Source organism: Triticum aestivum, chromosome 3B (genome assembly GCF_018294505.1).
Source record: "Triticum aestivum cultivar Chinese Spring chromosome 3B, IWGSC CS RefSeq v2.1, whole genome shotgun sequence".
Taxonomy (NCBI): domain Eukaryota; kingdom Viridiplantae; phylum Streptophyta; class Magnoliopsida; order Poales; family Poaceae; genus Triticum; species Triticum aestivum.
This window is the reverse complement of record NC_057801.1, coordinates 416,548,242-416,569,500: the sequence shown is the minus strand read 5'-3', so window position 1 is coordinate 416,569,500 and position 21,259 is coordinate 416,548,242. Positions and strand designations below refer to the sequence as shown.

At 45.7% G+C, this 21,259-nt stretch overlaps 1 protein-coding gene across 3 annotated transcripts; it reads right to left on the bottom strand.

Annotated features, from left to right (window-relative positions):
* Window positions 1–5,722: 5,722 nt before the first annotated feature.
* On the bottom strand, window positions 5,723–20,383 carry LOC543165 (centromere protein C). 3 transcript variants are annotated; one of them, XM_044493160.1, is made up of 16 exons: window positions 20,102–20,383; window positions 19,658–19,824; window positions 19,426–19,508; window positions 19,237–19,339; window positions 18,676–18,878; window positions 18,130–18,602; window positions 17,778–17,939; window positions 17,656–17,686; window positions 16,835–16,908; window positions 16,292–16,406; window positions 14,106–14,188; window positions 13,833–13,947; window positions 13,324–13,406; window positions 7,093–7,204; window positions 6,878–6,985; window positions 5,723–6,293 (listed from the first exon to the last, which is right to left on the bottom strand). In XM_044493160.1, exons 1-16 carry the CDS (start codon window positions 20,237–20,239, stop codon window positions 6,169–6,171), a joined length of 2,175 nt encoding a protein of 724 aa, XP_044349095.1. In that variant the 5' UTR covers window positions 20,240–20,383; the 3' UTR covers window positions 5,723–6,168. The 3 variants fall into 3 exon arrangements, with proteins under 3 accessions (XP_044349095.1, XP_044349093.1, XP_044349094.1); XM_044493158.1 differs by having other exon boundaries at window positions 18,046–18,602; window positions 20,102–20,382; XM_044493159.1 differs by having other exon boundaries at window positions 7,093–7,201; window positions 18,046–18,602; window positions 20,102–20,382.
* Between the last annotated feature and the right edge of the window lie 876 nt (window positions 20,384–21,259).

The window sequence follows — 21,259 nt, the reverse complement described above, 5'->3', positions numbered from 1 at the left end:
GTTCCGAATATCAGTATGTCATCAACATACAAGCACAGTATAACTCCTTCGCCCCCACCATGGCGATAGTATACACATTTGTCAGCTTCATTAACAACGAAGCCAACAGATGTCAGAGTTGTATTAAACTTATCATGCCATTGCTTAGGTGCTTGCTTCAGGCCATATAAAGATTTCATCAACCTACACACCTTTCTTTCCTGACCATCTATCACAAAGCCATCTGGTTGTTGCATGTAGATTTCCTCATTTAGCTCTCCATTCAGAAAAGCCGTCTTAACATCCATTTGATGGACGAGAAGACCATGTGAGGCCGCCAACGAGAGTAATACTCGAATGGTGGTCAGTCTAGCCACAGGTGAATAAGTATCAAAGAAATCTTCCTCTTCTTTCTGGTCATAGCCCTTGGCCACAAGCCTAGCCTTGTACTTTTCACTCATACCATCGGGCCTAAGCTTTTTCTTGAACACCCACTTACATCCCAATGGTTTGCAACCATAGGGACGCTCAGTGATCTCCCATGTCCCATTAGCCATGATGAAATCCATCTCGCTACGGACCGCATCCTTCCAGTAGTCAGCTTCTGGAGAGGCATACGCTTCTGAAATAGAAGTGGGAGTATCATCCACGAGGTACACGAAGAAATCATCACCAAAGGTCTTTGCAGTCCTTTGTCTCTTGCCCCTACCAAGGGTTTCCTCGTCATCCTCCTCAGGATTTTCATCATGTGTTTGTTCATAATATTCCATAGGAATGGCAGGGTCAGGAGTCTCCTTAGATTCCTATCTAGAACTGCTTTGCATATCTCTTATGAGAAAAATATCCTCAAAGAATGTAGCATCCTTAGACTCCATAATTGTACCGACCTTCTGGTCAGGTACCTCAGATTTCACTACTAGAAATCTATAGCCAACGTTGTTCTTAGCGTAGCCCAAATTAACGCAGTCCACAGTCTTGGGTCCAAGCTTACGCTTTTTGGGGATCGGCACATTGACTTTCGCCAAACAGCCCCAAGTACGCAAGTACGAGAGTGTTGTCCTTCTCTTTGCCCATTTCTCATAGGGAGTGATCTCATTATCCTTTGTCGGAACTTTATTCAGGACATGACATGCTGTCAATATAGCCTCCCCCCACCATGCCTTGGATAAACCCGATGTATCTAACATGGCGTTAACCAAATTACTTAGAGTACGGTTTTTCCGCTCGGCAACCCCGTTTGACTGGGGAGAATAGGGAGGCGTCCTCTCATGAATAATGTCGTGTTCCGCACAGAAGGAATCAAACTCACTCGAGAAGTACTCTCCACCGCGATCTGACCGGATTCGTTTAATTTTCTTTTCAAGTTGATTCTCAACTTCTGCCTTATAGATTTTAAAGTAGTGTAGAGCCTCATCTTTAGTATTTAACAGATATACAGAGCAATATCTAGTGGAATCATCTATCAATGTCATGAAGTACTTCTTTCCACCTTTAGTCAACACGCCATTCATCTCACAAAGATCAGAATGTATGAGGTTGCTTAGCTTGCACACATGATAAGCACTTAGAACCTTTGGCTAAAGTGAAACTCGGGATTAAATCCAACTTGGCTAGCCGCGTCATAACACCGAAACTAATGTGACAAAGACGTGAATGCCAAACTTCAGATTCATTAACATTCGAATGAATATGGTTCACGACTTTATTACAAAAATCTGCGAGGGAAAGGCGGAACATCCCTCCGCTCTCATAACCTTTTCCAACAAAGAGTCCATATTTCGTGACAACTAATTTATTAGACTCGAAAACCAACTTAAACCCTTCTCTACATAGAAGGGAGCCACTAACGAGGTTCTTCTTGATGGCGGGGACATGCTGCACGTTCTTCAGCTGCACGATCCTTCCCGAAGTAAACTTCAGATCGACCGTGCCAACACCATGAACAGAAGCACTCGCGCCATTCCCCATCAATACGGACCCGTGACCTGTGACCTGGTAAGAAGTGAACAATGAAATGTCAGCACACACATGAACACTTGCACCTGTGTCCACCCACCAATCGGTAGGCTGAAACACTGAAAAACAGTAAATAAATTACCATACCCACAAGTAAAGCAGCCCTCATCCTTCTTGTTCTTCTTGAAGGTCTTCTTACCCTTCTTCTTAAAGTCGGTATTGTGTTGGACACCGTTCTTTCCCTTGGGCTTGTGGGAGTTGAAGTTCTTCTGGTTCACCATGTTGGCGACAGAAGTCCCTTCGGCCCCTTTTCCGTGCGAGTCTTTTGCCCTCGAATTCTGCTCAACACTCAGATGGCCAATGACATCCTCCACAGAGAATTCACGCCTCTGATGTTTCAGAGTGGTGGCAAAGTTCCTCCAGGAATTGGGGAGCTTAGCGATTATGCAGCCCACGATAAACTTGCCCGATAACTCGCACTTCAGAAGCTCAAGCTCCTTAACAATGCATATTATTTCATGAGCCTGCTCCAGTACAGGACGGTTCTCAATCATCTTGTAATCGTGGAACTGCTCTATAATATACATCTCGCTCCCTGCATCGGCGGCCCCGAACTTAGATTCGAGCGCCTCCCACAAGTCCTTGGCGACATGCACATGTAAATATGCGTCGACCAGTTTATCTCCGATCGCGCTAAGAACTGCTCCGAGAAACACAGTGGTTGCCTCCCTGAACGCCTTCTCCTGTTCAGGAGCAATCGTTCCCGTGGACACACCGGTGACCCAGAACACGTTCATAGCCGTGAGCCATAAGGTGGTCTTTGTCTGCCAACGCTTAAAATACGTACCGGTAAACTTATCCGGTTTCAGTGCAGCGGCAAAGCCACTTGCCGAAAAATTCCTACACATAATAGGTTTTTGGATTGTTGAGTAAATAGGCAATTTCTCGATTAAATTAATCCACGAGTAAATCACTAGCATGGCATTGACTAAGTTGATGACGTACTGACTTTAATCTAAACATGCACGTACTAAGCAAACAGTGAGCAGATGTGATCTGTTCGTGGCGGCTAGGGTTAGGAGACACAACACACTTATATAGACGCAGCCGCGTGGAGAGACGTGGGCTTGACAAACCCATGTCCGAGTCTGTGACAACCCACGATCCGACGTCTCAGATCGTGGCCCTGCTGTCAGAACCTCTCCGTTGGTGACTGGCAAAAATAAGCGCATAGGTGTGAGCTCAGCTCGTTCCCGCAACCCGCGGCGCATCGTGACGAGGCGAGGCGAGGCGTGGCGAGGCGGGCGGCGGAGGAGGAGCGCGCGAGGACCTCTTCTCTTCTCAAGCTCCAATAGCATGTAGAAGAGCCACCCTTATAAACCACTCCAACTTTCCTTCCACTAGCATGGTGGGACTAAACTTCCCACCACCTTGTCATGCCACCTACATGGGCCCTTAGAGATCAAATCTGAAATTGTCATATGGGCTCTAGGCCCATCTCACATTTCAACACATGCTTGGCTTGGCAACTAAGATCGGACCATTGCTTTAAGTGGCGTAGTTTCTCGTGCTCCTCATATCGTCTTCTTTACTTATTTATACCAACACTTGTCACATAAAAGTCATGGATGCATTGGATGATACATGCTTACTCAAGTCTCCATTTTATAGTGTTTTACAGGAGATTTCTTATTGATTACTTCAGATTTTTACCGGTTTTTGCTCTTGATTCATTACTTATTTGTCGAAATCGAAGAAACCCTTATGACATAATATCACGCGTAGGGAAGGATTTGGAGCCATAGTTGAGTAGACGAAGGAGTGGCGGCCAACTTTTGTTTTGGAAGCATCATCATTCAAGCTAGTACATCTGAGCGCGTTAAGTTCAATTTCGAAGTCTCATTCCGATTTTGTGAGTGATACCCGTCTGGACATTTCGAGATCATCTAGTAGAAAAATCCTAGGATCCAGTATAGTTCAAACCCTCTGAATGGTGATTACTAGGAGCCTCCAAGCTAGGATTAGTGAACTGTCAAGACCATAAGTTCCATTCGGACCCTCCGAGTGTCTGACATCTAGAGCCTCCAAGCCTTTGTGGATAGATCACTTGCATTATGGGCCAGAATATGTCATCCGGATCGACTGAGGTTCTTTTTGTTTTAGGCTCGTCTGAAACCTTTAAACGACATTGGTGGACCCTTCGGGTATGTTAAAAGTTGCCACCTTTAATCCATCCAGACCCTCTGATTTATGTGATTTAGTCCACCCTATATATACATGATGCACCCGACCAATGAGTGTTGTGCCAAGCTTTCATAACACATTTTCTCCACTCTCCAACCCATATTTTCAGATATTCCCTCCTTCATGGGTTCCATTCCTATCATATGAGCGTTCCAACCTCTCATTTCCTATAGATACTATGAGTGTTGAAGTGTGGAGAAGCTTATATTTTATGGCACAAGCAAGAGATTAGTCAGTAAGCAACCCAATTTCTTGATATTTTTTGGAGGGTGCACACCTCCTAGATCATCTAGGTGTGCTTGAGAGCCTTCAAGGTGTGTTGAGGAACCGAGTTGTGAAGGTAAGGAGATCGCCTAATTCGTGTGAAGATCTATTCCGAGTGAGGCTTCCTTCGTGATTGTCATGGTGGGATACGCGAGCCTATGAATTTGTGTCCATGATATTTGTGTCAAACCTTGTGGTCAAGGCCATGACATTCGACATCGATTTTATCACCTGGATACTCCTTTCGTTGACCAGACTCCTTAATTGGTCTCACTCATGTCAACCTACATTGCCTGTGTGCTCATGTCAGGAACAAGGATCTTGGGCCAAGGCCCATGTTGTCGTCTCCTTTGCTAAAATTATGGCTCCCAATTTCCCCCTAGACTAACTTCTTTTTCTTTCTAAAGAAGTTTCAAAATAGATCTTTTCTTTATGATAAAGAAGGGGGTGAGATTCCCCCTTTTTTTTTTGCGTTTCTGATCTCCCCCCTAGATGAACCATATAGCCAAGAGAAACCATGAACCAGAATAGAAGAGCTTGCCCCACCCATGAGTAAATATTCCATAGTAGCCTCATTAGACCGTAGATCTCTCTTGGTATATCCAGACAATAGGTGGAACATAAACTGAAACATTCTGGAGCTACAAAGACACCTGGTGGACCCGACCAGTCATGTATCGTATGGCGTGTCAAGTGAGCTAAACCACTAAACTTAGGTTTGTTTTCTTTAATAACACCGATTAGAATATTGACACACATGCGCACACTCATACAATGTCCACACAAGACCAAATCGGAGTCACGAAGCTTCAAGAATGACGAAGTCACCGCCTAGCTATCAGTAGAAACATCGCCTTCCACTTAAGGTAATCCGCATTAATGACACACCAAAGCATCAAACATGGGTTTGATGCCTAATATGTTTGGGGGTACCGCTACCCTCCTAACCATCCAACCATTAGTTTACTATACCTAACAGTAGCTAAATAGTTACTGTTCTGCACCTCAAAAATTGGTATGGCTTTCCACTAAATTTCTAGAAGTTGTGATTAATTGTTATGAGTTGCACTGAGCTTCTGGTTTTAACTCTTGTTTCACCAATCAACAACAATACAGTCCAACCCCATGTGCTGCGCAATAATAAACCCAGCCTGCCTTGTCCAAAAAACTATTAACCAAACCTCGTCCCTTCCCCTCCAAAAAGAAAACCAAACTCATCTCAAGAAAAAGACCCTTCAACTGTGCGAATGCAGATGTCAGTACCACTAAAATCGTCATATACTCGTACAACTTCAAATGCGCATTGCAGAAAAATCACTCACGCGGAACTTCCACTTGGAGAACGTGACACAATTATACAAATAGCACCTAGACATACAAAATGGCAGGCCATAGCTGGTTCCGACGCATTTAAACATAGTACGATAATTTTATCATACGACAAGGGACTTCCTGCATATACAAACTAGAGACAATTGACATCATATCATCCAGAGATGACACTAAAAACAGCTAACAAAGGTGAAGATAATTCTTCTGTCTCTACTACTACATCCATATTTCTACATGGTCTTGGATGTAACAGCATGGTTGCACTACATTGTGCAAATCTCTTTTAGAAAGATAGATGGCAGAGCATGAGAAAGCACCTGAAAGGCTACCGACCCTCTTGGCCACAAAAGGACTTGTCCCGGAACAAAGTGAGACTTGTCCAGGCCAGTAACCTCAATACTTTGCAGCTTGAGCTACCATATCTGAGTACTGTTCTGGCACGAAGGATTTCACTCTCAATTCAACCTTGCCATCTTGACTGGGAGAATATGATTTCACGCCGATGACTGTGGCCATTGCTGCAACAGATTGAAGTTCAAATCAAATGCCGGTTTTATTAACATTTGCATGATATTTATAGTAACTAACAGCAGGGTACCTAGACAGGATGTAGATCTCACAACATAGACTTTCAACAAGTTTAAATGGAGTGAAATTGTGAGATCGCAAGTTTACATATGCAAGTAGCAAGTTAACTTTGATGCAATTGGCCTGCTTAAATTATGGTTTATGCCCGATTGTAATGAGTAAAGCACGAGCCAGGGCAAAGAGGCACTGGTTCACAGATGACAGACTCATAGGCCTGTCAGTGTTGGCAGAAAATTTATAGAACTGCCTAGAGCTAGTAAATATATCGGCGCTGCTATACACACGATAAAAATGTGCCCGATTCCTGCCCGATACTACATGGCAGCGCTAGCGTGAGCGTGCATGCACGGGATTTGAACGGGAAGGCAGTGTCGTTCGCAGATCGTGCGTCAAGTATCGTCTGTCAAGCAATTTCGTAAATATATTGTACAACTTTCTCCGTAGCAGCATTTTGAGTGAAGCAGCAAACAGAGAGGCATTTCCAGACAAAAGAAAAACAAAGTGGTGTACTTACTGTCATGTATACGCCCATATAGGAGCCTTTCGCCAAGCCAATCCTGCAATGGCCTGGACCGTATTCTTGTGCTGCGTCTCACGCCAGATTGCCACGCAAGACCAAATGCTGATAGCATTCCATGAAAATAGACAAGAACATCAGTTTCCTTGCAATATACACATACTTATTTGGAACAAGAAATGTCTGCATGCTGCAACGTGCAGAAGTAGGACCTGTCAGGCTTTTCCTTCTATTCACTTCTTTCCTCTTCTTTCTCCTTTGACCTTCCTTTTGCAATTTACCTTTGTTTGGGGACCGTGGAACCCTTGTATCAACTGTCTGCTGCTGGAAATACAAAGGAAAAGCTGAAAATTAGCATACAAAAATCTCATGAGGTCAATATGCCTATTGCTTGTTGCACAACTTGCTTACACGAGTTACATGGACCTACTAGATGGTAACACGCCCTTTTGGCAATCAATATGTGTTTTATCTTTTGACTTGCTATACTATCTCGTTCCTTGAATGTTATTAATATTGATTGGCAAGTATACGGGGCTATATTTATGTTTGTGATGTTACTGAAAATGACCGAGGGTCATAAATCATACAAAGAACACATATGAACTGTATGCGAGCACATGTATTTATGGATAATGATGTTTCACAGATCATATATATGTAGATATCAAATAGCTAATGTGCACTAACACACCAACTCTAGCATTCCGATGTGGAACATTGCTGCCCTGTACGTGTGCGTACCTTGCAGGCAGTTGCTGCGACCCTAGTAGGACAATCCTCAACTCTGGCGACCACAAGGTGCTACAAAATTATCTCAGCTTTCATCCAACCAGGTTTCTTCTACTCTAGTTCCCCTGCTCAGCTTCTAGTAGTAATCCTGAGATCTATAACTTGCAGTGAACTGGATGTTGCTGTAGAAAAATGTTCTTTGCGCTAGGGCAGCCGACCCATAACAGTATACTGTTAGAGTTATATTTATGATGGCCTTTGGCCGTTTGCATTCTGGCCTTTGGCCTCCTCCTGTATATGTATATATGATGGCTTTTGCCTCCTGATAATGCCAAGTTGTTATTTCTCCTTACATGGTATCATGAGCAAAGGTTTTTTTTAGCACGCGCAACTCGTGTGATCCGATCCCAATTCCAGGCCGGCATCTTTTCTCTGGCTGGCCGTGCTCATCTCCTGTACCGGCGTTGCTCTTCTGCGCCTCCACCGCAGGTCAACCTTGCTGTCCACTCCTGCCACCTGCGAGGCCACTGGTCGCTGTTGTCCAGTGTCCACCCCTCCACCGAACGACCCTGCTGCTGTTTCTCTTCGATTTGATCTTCGCCGCCCCGCCTAGATTCCGCCCTCAGCCGCGTTCCTCGCTGGATCGCCGCCGCCGGCCGCCTGATCCCGCCACCTCCAGCTGGATTCAATCGCCGGAATGCTACTAGCCCGTCGGGACTCTCTGGTCCTTGCGCGTGAGCACTGGCTCGATCCAACCCGCCAATGGTCGATTCAGCGCGTGAACGTTCAGCCCGCTGGCTGCGCTTGGACGCGCTAATTGCTGCTGCTTCGTTCCGCTTCAGCCCGCCGTCTGCTTGGTTGGATCCCAGCCGAGGTGCTGGATTGCGCCGCCGACGACTCCCGATTCGGTCGTCATCCGTCCGTTCGCTGGTGCGGGTTTCGCCGAATCCTCTGGTCGTTTGCCATCTCTGCCCGTCGGTCGTCGGTCTCCTCTGATCTGCTGCCGATCGTGCTGGTGTTCTCATTGTTTTCAATTGGGCCTCATCTAAGTGATTCTCCTTTGGGCCTCGTGTGGTGTATCTGATTCCATCAGAAGTCAGATCAGTACGTGAGCTTAAAAAAAATACAGACTATGTTGCATGGTGTTGTTCCTCTTCCTGTCTGTCCAGACTCTTGTGGCGATGGTGGTCCTACAGACGTCGTATCGCATGTGCACCTTCCATCTCTGCTCGGTGCTCCTCCGCAGGCCCTATTGCATGTTTCGCCGACTCACTTTGCGGCTTCTGCACGTGTTGGTGGTCGCTCTGCGTTGACTCCTCGCGTGGCTTCTGTCCACAATTGTGGCTGCTCTTCGTCGACTCACTTTGCGGCTTCTGCACGCGTCGGTGGTTGCTCTACATCGACTCCTCACGCGGCTTCCACCCACAGTTGTGGCCACTACATCGACTCATTTCATGGCTTCCACACGTGATGGTGGCCGCTCTACATCGACTCATCTGGCGGCTTCCGTACGTGGTGATGGTCGGTAATGGTCGATCTACGCCGACTCCGCCGGTGGCTTTCACATGCCGCTCTATGTCGAGTCGTTGCTCTTCGTCGACTGTACACTCAGCTTCCACACGTGGTGGTGTCCGCTCTTCGTCAACGGATGTCTCTACCCTGACCTCTACCGCCATGTCTCTATCTGCGCACGAGGTGGCGCAACTTTGAGACATACTTGCTGCTTGGGATTCTTCATCGACAGGTTCTGCAAGTTCTGCGGCTGACTTTTCTGGCACTAAGAGACCACCTTATACCCATTCAGGTACATTCCCATGCAGTGGCGGAGACAGGGGGGACCAGCAGGGGCCCTGGCCCCCCCTAACATTGTTGTATTAAGCCTAATATGCATGCTAATAGATGTACAATGGTTGCAAAAATGGTGTATTCTTATGAGCTGGCCCTCCCTAGAAAGGATTTACTACACTTGGCCCTCCTCATACTATATTCCTGGCTCCGCCACTGTTCCCATGGATTCTTGATACTGGAGCGTCTTTTCATATGACTTATGATTCTTCCACTTTGACCTCTGTTCGACCTGTTGAGTCTCCTCTTTGTGTTCTTACGGCTGATGGCACTCCCCTCCCTGTAGCTAGTCGAGGCACTCTTAGCACTTCTTCATTTCATGTTCCTTCTGTCGCTCATGTTCCTCGACTTACCATGCAGCTCATATCTGGTGGTCAGATTGTTGACTCTAGTTGTAGGGTCATTCTCCACTTTGATTCGTGTTCTGTTCAGGATCGTTGCACGGGCGCTTTGCTTGGTGCTGGCCCTCGACGCTCTGATGGCCTCTGGGAGCTTGACTGGCTTCGTCTTCCCTCCGCTGCCACCGCCGCCAGTCCCGCAGCCCCTGCTGCATCTACCAGCTCTTTTCAGCAGTGGCATCATCGTCTTGGCCACTTATGTGGTTCTCGTCTCTCGTCCTTGGTTCATCGTGGTGTTCTGGGGTCTGTCTCTGGTAACGCTTCGTTGGATTGTCTGGGTTGTAGGCTTGGTAAGCAGATTCAGCTACCCTATCCTCACAGTGAGTCAGTGTCCTAGCGCCCTTTTGATCTCATTCACTCTGATGTTTGGGGTCCAGCTCCCTTCGCTTCCAAAGGGGGTCATCGCTACTATATAATCTTTATAGGCGGTTTTTCTCGGTACACTTGGGTCTATTTCGTGTCTTCTCGTAGCGAGGTCTTATCTATATACAAAAAATTTGCTGCCATGGTTCGTACCCGGTTTTCCACTCCTATTCGTGTTTTTCGCGCAGATTCAGCTGGTGAGTATATCTCTCATGCGTTGCGAGGATTCCTTGCTAACCAGGATCCTCTTGCACAGTTCTCTTGCCCTAGTGCTCATGCTCAGAACAGTGTGGCTGAGCGCAAGCATCGATACCTTCTTGAGACGATGCGTGCGATGATGATCGCCGCCTCTCTTCCTCCTCACTTCTGGGCTGAGGCTGTTACCATTTCCACCTATCTCATCAACATTCAGCCATCTGCTGCTCTACAGGGTGGTATTCCGCTTGAGCGTCTTTCAAGTCGTTCTCCTAATTATTCGGTGCTTCGTTTGTTTGGTTGTGTTTGCTATGTTTTGCTTGCCCCTCGTGAACGTACCAAACTAACTGCTCAATCTGTTGAGTGTGTCTTTCTCGGATACAGTGATGAGGATAAGGGCTATCGTTGTTGGGATCCTGTCAGTGATGAGCATAAAGGCTATCGTTGTCGGGATCCTGTCGGTCGCCGGATGCGTATTTCTCGGGATGACCTTTGATGAGTCTCGTCCCTTCTACCCGCGCCCATCCTCCTCTGCCGTTTCCACGGAGGACATCTCTTTTCTTACGTTTCCGAATACACCTTCCTCTGCGCCCAGTATTTCTACTCCTCGTCCCACTGTGCCAAATCTGACACCGTCCTCTCCTACGATTTCTTCTCCTACCTCAGCGCATGAATCTTCGCCCTCTCCTACGGTTTCTTCTCCTTCCTCATCGCATGACTCTCCACCTTCATCACCGATACCTTCACCTTCTCCACCTTCATCAACGATACATTCCCCGTCTCCACCTCTAGTGATTCCACCTCTTCCCTCCTTACCTTTCCATTATACTCGTCGTCCACGTGTTGTAGATGAGTCTACTGATGTGCCCTCTATTTCTGGTGTGTCATCTTCCTCCTCTCAACCGACTTATGGTCTTCGTTCTCAGCCTCACCCGCCCCCTAACCAATATTCTCCTTCTCGCTATGGTCTTTCGACCGTTCTTGAGCCGACTTCTTATCGAGATGTTCATCCTAAATGGCAGTTTGCGATGGCAGAGGAGATTGCTGCCCTTGAGCGCACTGGCACATGAGATTTGGTTTCTCTTCCACCCCATGTTCATCCCATCACTTGTAAGTGGGTCTATAAGATCAAGACTCACTCTGATGGTTCTCTTGAGCGTTATAAAGCTCGTCTTGTGGCTCATGGCTTTCAACAGGAGCATGGTCATGATTACAATGAGACTTTTGCTCCCGTGGCCCATATGACCACTGCCCGCACACTTCTTGTCGTGGCCTCTGTTTGCCACTGGTCCGTGTCTCAGCTTGACGTTAAGAATGCTTTTCTTAATGGTGAGTTGCGTGAGGAAGTTTATATGCAGCCACCACCTGGGTATTCAGTTCCTGATGGCATGGTTTGCCATCTTCGTCGCTCTCTCTATGGCCTTAAGCAAGCCCCCGTGTTTGGTTTGAGCGTTTTGCCTCGGTGGTCACTGTAGCTGGTTTTTCACCCAGTGCTCATGATCCAGCACTGTTTGTCCACCTTTCTGCTCATGGTCGCACTCTTCTTCTTCTATATGTTGATGACATGATCATCACTGGTGATGATCTTGAGTACATTGCCTTTGTCAAGGCTCGTCTCAGTGAGCAGTTTTCTATGTCTGATCTTGGTCCTCTTGTTACTTTCTTGGGATTGAGATTTCCTCCACCTGATGGCTTTTTTATTTCCCAAGAAAAATATATCCAGGATCTTCTTACTCGTGCGGCTCTTAGTGATGAGCGCACTGTTGAGACTCCTATGGAGCTTAATGTTCACCTTCGTGCTTCTGATGGTGAGCCCTTGTCTGATCCGACTCGTTATCATTATCTTGTTGGGAGTCTTGTCTATCTTACTGTCACTCGTCCAGATATCTCCTATCCTGTCCATATCCTGAGTCAGTTTGTTTCTTCTCCCGTTTCGGTTCACTATAGTCACCTTCTTCGTGTTCTACGATATCTCCGTGGCTCGATCTCTCATCGTCTCTTCTTTCCTCATTCCAGCTCGCTACAGCTCCAAGCCTATTCGGATGCTACCTGGGCTAGTGATCCTTCGGATCGTCGTTCACTTTTTGCTTATTGTTTCTTTCTTGGTGGTTCTCTCATTGCGTGCAAGACGAAGAAACGGACGGCAATTTCCCGTTCGAGTGCAGAGGCTGAGTTGCTCACGGCTGAGGTGACTTGGTTACCCTGGTTACTTGAGGATTTTGGTGTTACTGTTACTACACCTACTACACTCTTGTCAGACAGTACAGGTGCTATCAGTATTGCACGGGACCCCGTGAAGCATGAGCTTACCAAGCATATTGGTGTTGATGCTTTCTTTGTCCACGCTGGTCTGCAGGACCATATTATTGCTCTTCAGTATGTGCATTCCGAGTTACAGCTGGCAGATTTCTTCACGAAGGCCTAGACTAGAGCGCAACATGGGTTTTACCTTTCCAAACTCAGTGTTGTGGATCCACCATGAGTTTGAGGGGGGGGGGGGGGGGGTAGAGTTATATTTATGATGGCCTTTGGCCTTTTGAATTCTGGCCTTTGGCCTCCTCCTGTATGTGTATATATGATGGCTTTTGCCTCCTGATAATGCCAAGTTGCTATTTCTCCTAACATATACTACTAAACCAGAAGTGACCACTCAGCCCCCTCAATATGGAGTGATGTGCTAAGGCTCAGCCATGTAGCATCTTTATGCTCATGAATAACATGAGCTTGACATATAAACAGTGAACTCCAAACACTTTTTCATAGCTGTATTTATGTTATCCCTACTATACTGTACAAATAAACAGAACAAGATACCCACTGGAGGTGGCATATCACATATGTAAGATTATACTAGGACAAAAGTTTCAGTCTAGAAGCTAAAACATGGGAATGTTCAAGAAACAAATGTACCTCGATATTTGTATCTTGCATACTAGGTTGAGTCTCTGTATCACAATTTTCCGGGGGTATTCCCAATGGATTGCTTGCCTCTTCTGTAACAAAAGTATACTTCAGTACTTCACATGTAGAAGAATGTTAGAGTCATGAAATTTATTTATACCAAGTAATTTAGAGCAGCTTAAAGCATGTGTTTACATTTACAAAGCGTACAGCATAATAACAAAAGAAAATTAAAATCAGCTGGCAGATTATAAGATTGTTTTGTAGCATACATGTATATGAAACAGTAACAATAACAGGTTCTGTATTTGATGAAGGCACAGACCCTAGCTAAGAGCAATCCTTGTAGGAATCATCTAAAGTATGTGCCTACATGCATTACAAACTACTCCCTCCGTCCCAAAGGAGCTGTGGTTTTAGTTCAAATAAGTCAAAATCTGAACTAAAACCACGACACTTATTTTGGGATGGAGGGAGTATTAAACAGGAACATGAAGCAGAATAGGCAGAAGTGAGACCTGCCCCTCTTTTCATTCTCTTCAATGGCTGCTTCTTAGACTCCTCATTTTGAACTCGCTTTTGCTTACTATCTTTGCTTGGGGAGAGTCCATTGCTTGTACCAACTGCAGGTTTCTGGAAGTTCCAAGATGGCAGGCATAAAAAGAGTTGAAAGCAGAAAAATATGCAACTTTTCTATATTAAAATAATGCACAAGCTAAACTCAGTTCCTTACGGCTGCAATACCAAAGCTACGGCTAAAAAGACAATGGTGTTTAATGAAGGAATCCTACCTCGAAGTTTCCTTCATGAACATGAGAGTTATTCTGTGGGACAATATCTTCTGGAGGTATTTCTGATGTATGGATTGGCTTATCTGTACAGAAAACAAGCTTTAATGCAAGACTAGATAATGAGTGTACATGTAAATGGCACATAAAATGAGTCGTGGACTCGTACAAGCATGGACGACCAAATCTGAAACAACTGGTAGAGATGTACAGTTTGCTCCTAGACATAGAGACAAACTCTATGGCTATGTTTTTAAGGCGGTAAGGCGAGGCAAGGCGCTGGGGGGGCGCCTCACTGCCTAAGCGCTAAGGCACAAGGCAAGGCGACGCCTTAGAGAGTTCTAAGTAGTAGAATTGAGCAGAATTTGGTAGGCAACTGCAGGAGAGGTAGGTGATGGTTGCTTGCTGCTGCCTGCTGTCCTGGAGAGGAGGGGGAGGAGGATCTGCTGGAGAGGAGGGGGAGGCGGATCTGCTGGAGAGGAGGGGGAGAAGCAGCCGGAGAGGAGGGGGAGAAGTTGCTGGAGAAGCTCAGATCCAGCCGCCAGAGGTGGGGTTGGGGGAAAACTGAAACTGGTTAGGGCTCTCTCTCCCCCTGCTAGTAACTGTTGGCGCCCAGACTCTGTTTCCCGCCCTTCTCTTCCCGCCCAGAGCTCTGTTTCCCGCCTGAACTCCCTGCCCTGTCTAAGGCGTCTTCATTTGCCTAAGGCGGGAAGAATGGCGCCTAGGCGGACGCCTTGGACGCCCTATGGACTAAGGCGGACGCCTTAGGCATGCACGTAAGGCAAGGCCGACGCCTTGTAGCCTGGGGGCGCCCTGACGCCTAGGCGTCGCCTAAGCGACGCCTTAGGGACGCCTTAAAAACAATGCTCTATGGCTACTACTTTTACAACACTTAGATACAGTGATGTGTTATTGGCATCCACATGTCACCATCAGTTACTATCTTGATGGCTGATACTGATACTGAAACTGTGAGGTTGTCGTATCCATGTTTTTAGGAAGTGGTCATTACGCTATTCACAAAACGAGTAAAACAGTGCTAACATGTCCCTATACGCATAAAGTGGTGCCTAGGTATAAATTATCCCTCCAAGTTATTAATTATGTCAATGCTTCCGCATTATGATGCTCCTTTGGAGGAACACACCCATCCTGCAAAGGTCCCAAATCCTGGCTAGAAACAATCACCTGATCTCATGCAGCAAATGGAAATGGTACTAGATTCCTTTGCACAAATTTGTTACTAGGGTTCAGAATAGCACGTGTATATGCTGTACAGGAGATTCCTAGTTTCCAATAAGCTATGCAGCTGATAGCATGTACTGATTCCGCAACGGCATCATTAGGAAAATTAGCACTACCATGCCATAATATGGTCAATTTCATGATAATACAACACCATCATGTCTCTTTACGTAGCTCAGAAACACAGCATAAAGGTTGCTCTTCAAAATCTGTACTGCCATCTCACTTCTTGAAGCAGTAAAAGTTTATATTCATGTTGGAGAAAAACACTGCTATAAACCTATATAGCACCAATAAAGTAGGCAACTAACCATATTTTGGAGGCTGCTGTTACAACTTTTCACAGGATGGTGCTGAAGGATAAGGAGATAAAAGAATAATAGGCTGGCTAAGAGGTGGGACAAAAACATCATCCATTCATCCCAGGTGAACTATCTCAAGTTCATGACGAATGTTACGACCATATTATTCTTCATAAAATTTATCAATCTGTTATCTCTCCCATTCGTCCTTTCAAACAGGCAGAACGGCGCGAAATCGACGGAGCCCTCAGATGGGCGGGTCGGCCAGCCTTCTTATAGGTTAGAATCAGGGGCGGCGCTAGGGGTATTCTTGGGTCTTCATCTGAATACCCATGATTTTTAGTTTTTTACAAAACAATGTTGATTTTGGCAAAAGAGTGACAATTTTCGAAAAACAGCAATGATTTTGGCAAAATGAATACACATGAATACCCGGTTGCAAATTCCTGGAGCCGCCACTGGTTAGAATGCTCTACTTCTTAATCTAATCATCTACGTGCTCATCTTCATGGCGATAATTACCTATGTTCTTCCGGAACTCCACAGAGTAAAAAACTTTAAGTCGTGAAACATACACTAACTTATTAAGTAATTTAAAGCAGCTAAAAAGTAGATAAAGGTGTCAAACAAAGAATGCAAGACCTGAAACTCTTTTTTCTCTCTTTGCTGACTGCTTCTTGTTTTTTCTTTTTTGGACTGCATTTTGCTTACCACCTTTGCTCAGAGGGAGTTCACGGCTTATATCAACTGCCTGCTTCTGGAAGTCCAAAAAATGCAGGCATAAAGAACTTTTTCTTTAGAGCAGGCAAATACGTAACTTTTTTCTACATTTAAGAAAATGTGCATGCAATATGCTAAAATCATTGCATGTGAAGGGAATAAGTAGTGCATCAGTGCTTAAGCAATTGTGTAGCAGCTTTATAGGGTTAAATGAATAGATATGTTAGAAAGGCATATTATGGCAAAGTGATATGTTATACATATGTAACTAGAGAAAAAGATAGAGAAAGATGCTCGCCTAAGTTACTTACTTCCATAAGATTATTTACAGTGGCAATTGTGGGGAACAAAAGAGTGATACAGACCTAGGAGGAACTAAGTCCCACAGTCCCACAAACTGAGCTAGGCCCAGTTCTTTACAACAGCAATTTCAAAGGAGAATAGTGCTTATTGAAACAAGCCTACCTCAACATCTTCATCCTGAATATGAGACTGATTATGCGCATCTGGAGGTATTTCCGGTGGATGGATTGGTTCATCTGTAGAAAATATGTTTTAGACCTCACCAAAGAGTAAAAAAGAAAAATCTACAAAAACAGACATGTTTGGTAGTCTGCTTTAGACCTCAACAAAACAAGAAAATATGATTTAGAACTGTGCATGTAAATGCAACAAAACAAATTGTGGTGTTTGAGGGGTAAGGTTTTCCCAGTTAGAAAAAATGCACTTATTGTAATTAGTTAAGAAGGCATGCTGCAACCAAACATTAGAAGAATGATTGACACATAACATTATAAGACAGCATAATCCTCTCAAGTCAACTAATAGAGAAAAACCATGTATATGCTATTAATCAAAACCAATGCTTCGATGTGACACAGTTCTTTGGAGGAATGCATCCACCCTTATAGGTCTGAAATCTCTAGAAACAATCATCAAACCTCATGCACCGGATGATTCCTGTCGCCCAAAATTTGTTGTCCATGTCCAGAATAGCATTCACAAACTTTGTGTGGGTGGTCCATAGGAGTCATGCTTCTTATAGTATGTCTGACTCCAAAATAGCATAACTAGGAAACTAATATTGCCAGAGCAGAGTCGACTTCGTGATAATGTACTATCATCTTGTTTCTTTAAGCAGTAAAAATTCATTCTAACGTGGGGGCTACAATAAATAAAAATTGTTCTCTCTCTTTTGCTAAATCTTGAGTCCTCAGTTCTGATGAGCAAAATGTCACAACTCTTTTGAGGGCATACATACGAAAGTTTGCAAGGAAAATAGGTACCTTGCACGAGCATGTCCCCTCCAAGCACTCCCTGTCACACAATAGGAATCAAAGTATGATACATGTTAAGCACGCTGGAATGGGGCCTATAATTGAGAGTAATAGTTTGTGCAGGAACTCGCCTGATATCTGATATTGTCATCTTCACCATGCAACACCGACGCATTTCTACCTGGTGCACTACCCAGCACTTTTGTTGTTTCACCTTCCAAATGGTGAGAAGAAGTTTCTGGTTCATTATTTGGCCTCTCGGTAAATGGGTGATTCACTGGCATGTGCTCTTCCTGAAGAACAAAATAAAACATAATGTGCAGTGAAGTCAATGGTTCAGGAGAAGTTCAATAATAAACAAGTTGAAAGTCAATAAAAAGTTCAATAGTAACTAACTACCTCTAATGAAACATTTTGCCCGCTAGATGCATCCTTTTCTTTGGCAACGTCACTATCTATGCACGCACCAAGTGCAGAACTTACTGGTTCAAGAACATGGTCTGGAAATTTGATGCTTGAAGTTGGGGTCTCCCTTGCAGTAGAGGCCTCACCGTTCGTCAAAACAACATCATTGTAAGAACTGTGCACCTGCGATTGTTTATCCACAACAGTTTCTGGAGAATTATCAGATTCATCGTCTTCTGAAAGATCTGCTTTATCGTTCAGAATGTCTCGACCAAGTATGTGTTTCTCCCATTTCGAAATTGGAGCATGGTGGCTCCCTAATACAGGTCTTTCTGGAGTACGGTCACTCGTCAGATACTTCTGCTTAGTTCTTCTTACAGGCCTATCACCAGGAACATTCAATAGGTCAGGGATACAAGCTTCCCCTATGTTTATTTCTTTGATCTGTAACTTCTCTCGCAACAGGCTTTCCTCTTTAGATTCATCCAAATTTTTGAATGCTGACATTAGGGAATCCAGAGTGGCGCCTTTATCCTTCTTAGCAAATGAATCTGTATAGAGGTAATTATATTAAACAAATCTAGGTTGAAATAGTTGAAACACAAATGACGAGGGGGTTTTAACCTTCTCTCGTTGAGACATCTTGTATGTCACATTGGCTAGAACTTGAAGGGACCGGTGGCTTGGTTCTTTCAGGAACTGAAGGAGGCGTGTCGTCTTGAGTGGACTGAGATTCTGGTAAAGTTCCCATCTGGGAATCGGGTGCTTCAGTACCATCTGAGGTATCCGTGCCCACACTAAAATTGTAAGAATAGACCGATTTTCTCCTGATAGTTTACAAAACAAAGCATGGGTCAATTCAATTTCATGATGGACGCTTACATGCATAACAAGTTGGCAAGAACCGATAGGTTATTGTAAAGTGATGATAGGTCAATATGAATTAGCTACATAAAAGTGCACTTTCTTAATACTGACTATCTGCTTCAATCAGTGGCAACCAGAAGCAACAGCAAGATGATAAGTATGTAAAGAAATCCAAATTGACTTTTCGCAAAGCACAAGAGGCTATATTACACGAATGGCTTCTAAGGTCATACCATGAATAAAGTCATCTCTAAACATTAACACAAGTTAGAAAGAGCAGTTTATCAGCTAAAACATGGAACAAGATAGGCAGCATACCTCGACATTCCAGGCCGCTTCTTGGGTGGTTGGATAGGCCGATCATAATTTGCTGTTTTGGTTGGAACCTCACCTCTTAGCTTTTTTATCTCCCTGTCAGCCTCTGCATTCATGAACAACATGTTAGAGCATTACTGTCATTTACTGCTGCACTTACTACAAAAAATTAGAAGGGGGTGATGGGGATACTTTCGAGCCGCTCCAAGGTTAAGAAGTACTCCTCTGGATCGTCAATGCTAAGCGCCTGGGAGAAATCAACATTCACGGGGTTGCTGCAAAACAGTAGCATCAAAACAAGTTATTTGAACTCCGATCACAGCTCACTATAGCAGAATGCAACTGACTTATGAACACATTGTTCCATAAGCTGTCACCAAAGCTATATCTGAAAGTAACAGCCTAGAACAAGCAAGTGGGCTGCCTTTGGGTGGGCTTGAGAGAGAACTGAGCCCGCTTGCGGTCCAGCCCAGGCCTTCTACCCTGCTGGTTGTTCTTGCCATCCGCTCGATCCTCCTGATAGAGCTTCTGGATGTCCCCCCGCTCCTTCAAGACCAGGCTGGCCTGCTCCATCAGCTCCTTGGAGCGTTTCTGCACCGGACCGGGCATTGTGAGACTAGCTCCAGCAATCACTTGAAACAGCAGATAGTTTGTGACTTATTCTCCTATATCTATATGGATTATCCCATGTATATTTCTCGGAAGATAAAGAAAACTTGTAATCTCGAAAGGAAAACAGCCCCGCGGTAAAAAAAAAAAAAAAAAAAAAAACTCGGTCCCCAGTGAGGTCGAACACCGCATGAGCCCAGACAAGCAAGCACGCGCACGCGCGCCGGTTCGAGAGCGGAGGGTCGCGTAAGGAGTGTACCAGGGATCCACCGAGCAGCGCCCCAGAGGCCCTGGAGGGGGATGCGGAGGCCGCGGCAGGGCCAAGGGTCCGGAGAAGGAGGGACGTCGCAGAGGCGAAGGAGCGGAGGGGGTCACCCGCTGCGTCGACGGAGGCCATGCGCCGGCGGCGGCCGGGCCCCGCCTGGATCTCGCCGCCACGAGGGGGCAGAAGTGCTCAGGCGCCGCGTCTGTAGGGGGGTGGGGGAGAGTTTGAGACCGGGAGTTCAAAAATCGAAACAGCGGGTGGGGCTGCAGGGTTTGGACTTTGGAGTGTCGACTGGAGGCGACGGGGTTAGAGCATGTCGCCGGTGCGCCGGCCCAAACGGTTCGGCCGGTCCAGGCCTAGCCGTCCGATGCGTTTTGCATGGACCGTTAGATCTGCGCGCATGCACGGACTGAAGCAACCGTTACAGCAAAAAAGAACAGTTTTGTTGCGACCGTGTACGAACAGCCACAGCAAGGAGAACAGGGGAGCTGGATCCCCCCGCGACTACCCGTCCCCGATCCGCGGCGGCGGCGGCTAGATCCGCCTGTTATTCGTTCCCCGCAGCCGAATCATGTCAACGATGGGCTCCCCCACCTATCAAGCCGCCTTGGGATTGCTTCAATCATGTCTTACATACGTCATGACCTCCTTGCCGCCATGGATTTGGGCTCGAGTTCCGTTACGGCCGGTCGAGGTTGCAGCTCGCCGCGAGCCCGTAGCAGCTCACCGGCGACCGGTTGCAGCATCCGCCCCTGCCTCCCGTGCTGGATCTCGACGCCGGAATTCACGGAAACCCGTGCTGGGTCGCAGCTCGGCCGTGATGGATGTAGCAAAACATTATGCCGGTTGTAGCAAAAAACGATGCTAGTTGTAGCAAAACCGCGACGCCGGTTGTGTGTTGTAGCAAAACGTGACGCTAGTTGTAGCAAAATGCTATGCCAGTTGTAGCAAAAATCCATGCCGGTTGAAGCATGTAGCAAAACTGCAGCATTTTATCATCTTCTTCCACCTCCAGCCGTCGCTGGTTGAAGCTTTCTTATTTTCATAATGTCTAGTTGTAGCTTTCTCTCTCAATGGTTGGAGCTTTTTCCAACAACCGTTGAAGCTTTTCTACCAAAAGTTGTAGCTATTTTCTTTTTAGCAGCACTTGGT